We start from the raw sequence: 2,500 nt of genomic DNA, 5'->3' as shown, positions 1-2,500 counted from the left end.
CCTTCTGTGGTAGATCATCACCATGACTCACTGCTCCTGCTTCCTGTGTCAGACGTGCTTTAAGACGTTCTTCTCGACGGCCATTAAAGAGAAGAGCGTGGACCAGCTGGTCTGTCCTCAGTGCGGCCGGCCGGAGGTCAGAGGTCACGGAGGGATGGAGGAGTCCATGGACTACTTTAACCTGCTGGACACACAGGTGGGGGGGGTTCAGTATCGATCAGCTGATCCGTCTCCTGACCCTCCGCGTGGGGGGGGGGGGGGGGGGGGCGGTACCGATCAGCTGATGTTCCTCTGTTTGTTTTTAGATCCGACACTTCCTGCCGCCGCAGATCCACGAGCTGTTCCAGAGGAAGCTCCGAGACCGAGCTCTGCAGGAGATGCCCAACTTCTGCTGGTGTGCTCATGTGAGAACCACAAAGAACCATGTTCTGTGTTTCAGTTCTAAAGATGTTCATACTCTGACAGAACCAGAACAGAACAGACTGTAACAGAACCCTGAGACTGTGGCAGAACCCTGAGACTGTGACAGAACCCTGAGACTGTGACAGAACCTTCAGACTGTGACAGAACCTTCAGACTGTGGCAGAACCCTGAGACTGTGACAGAACCCTGAGACTGTGACAGAACCTTCAGACTGTGACAGAACCTTCAGACTGTGGCAGAACCCTGAGACTGTGGCAGAACCCTCAGACTGTGACAGAACCCTGAGACTGTGACAGAACCCTCAGACTGTGACTGAACCCTGAGACTGTGACAGAACCCTGAGACCGTGACAGAACCTTCAGACTGTGACAGAACCCTGAGACTGTGGCAGAACCCTCAGACTGTGACAGAACCCTGAGACTGTGGCAGAACCCGGAGACTGTGACAGAACCCTGAGACTGTGACAGAACCCTCAGACTCTGACAGAACCCTGAGACTGTGACAGAACCTTCAGACTGTGACAGAACCCTGAGACTGTGACAGAACCCTCAGACTGTGACAGAACCCTGAGACTGTGGCAGAACCCTGAGACTGTGACAGAACCCTGAGACTCTGACAGAACCCTCAGACTGTGACAGAACCCTGAGACTGTGACAGAACCCTCAGACTCTGACAGAACCCTGAGACTGTGACAGAACCTTCAGACTGTGACAGAACCCTGAGACTGTGACAGAACCCTGAGACTGTGACAGAACCTTCAGACTGTGGCAGAACCCTGAGACTGTGGCAGAAACCTCAGACTGTGACAGAACCCTCAGACTGTGGCAGAACCCTCAGACTGTGGCAGAACCCTGATCAGGATGCCTGATACTGTACTGACTGGATCTGTGTGTGTTGCAGTGTTCCTTCGGGATGCTCCATGAGGCGGACCGACTGAGGATGGACTGTCCCAGCTGTAAGAAGAGCACCTGCTCTCAGTGCAGATCACCTGTAAGACTCTCTCACCTGGTACTCTGCAGGGACTAGACCAGGGACTAGGGGCCGCCCTGAGCATGACCAGGGACTAGGGGCCGCCCTGAGCATGACCAGGGACTAGGGGCCGCCCTGAGCATGACCAGGGACGAGGGGCCGCCCTGAGCATGACCAGGGACGAGGGGCCGCCCTGAGCATGACCAGGGACGAGGGGCCGCCCTGAGCATGACCAGGGACTAGGGGCCGCCCTGAGCATGACCAGGGACTAGGGGCCGCCCTGAGCATGACCAGGGACTAGGGGCCGCCCTGAGCATGACCAGGGACTAGGGGCCGCCCTGAGCATGACCAGGGACTAGAGACCGCCCTGAGCATGACCAGGGACTAGGGGCCACCCTGAGCATGACCAGGGACGAGGGGCCGCCCTGAGCATGACCAGGGACTAGAAACCGCCCTGAGCATGACCAGGGACTAGGGGCCGCCCTGAGCATGACCAGGGACTAGGGGCCGCCCTGAGCATGACCAGGGACTAGAGGCCGCCCTGAGCATGACCAGGGACGAGGGGCCGCCCTGAGCATGACCAGGGACTAGAGGCCGCCCTGAGCATGACCAGGGACGAGGGGCCGCCCTGAGCATGACCAGGGACTAGGGGCCGCCCTGAGCATGACCAGGGACTAGAGGCCGCCCTGAGCATGACCAGGGACTAGGGGCCGCCCTGAGCATGACCAGGGACTAGGGGCCGCCCTGAGCATGACCAGGGACTAGGGGCCGCCCTGAGCATGACCAGGGACTAGAGACCGCCCTGAACATGACCAGGGACTAGAGACCGCCCTGAACATGACCAGGGACTAGAGACCGCCCTGAGCATGACCAGGGACTAGAGACCGCCCTGAACATGACCAGGGACTAGAGGCCGCCCTGAGCATGACCAGGGACTAGAGACCGCCCTGAACATGACCAGGGACTAGGGGCCGCCCTGAGCATGACCAGGGACGAGGGGCCGCCCTGAGCATGACCAGGGACTAGGGGCCGCCCTGAGCATGACCAGGGACGAGGGGCCGCCCTGAGCATGACCAGGGACTAGGGGCCGCCCTGAGCATGACCAGGG

At 59.6% G+C, this 2,500-nt stretch overlaps 1 protein-coding gene across 1 annotated transcript in view; it reads left to right on the top strand.

Annotated features, from left to right (window-relative positions):
• The window catches only part of LOC128369848 (E3 ubiquitin-protein ligase RNF31-like), a 12,452-nt gene that overhangs the window by 1,310 nt on the left and 8,642 nt on the right, over positions 1-2,500 (top strand). The window contains exons 4-6 of the mRNA XM_053330918.1: positions 14-196; positions 306-404; positions 1,324-1,413. Of these exons, the coding sequence (XP_053186893.1) occupies positions 14-196; positions 306-404; positions 1,324-1,413 (372 nt within the window). The remainder of the gene's footprint in view (positions 1-13; positions 197-305; positions 405-1,323; positions 1,414-2,500) is intronic.

Source organism: Scomber japonicus, chromosome 12, assembly GCF_027409825.1.
Source record: "Scomber japonicus isolate fScoJap1 chromosome 12, fScoJap1.pri, whole genome shotgun sequence".
Classification (NCBI taxonomy): domain Eukaryota; kingdom Metazoa; phylum Chordata; class Actinopteri; order Scombriformes; family Scombridae; genus Scomber; species Scomber japonicus.
This window is presented reverse-complemented; position numbering and strand designations above follow the sequence as displayed.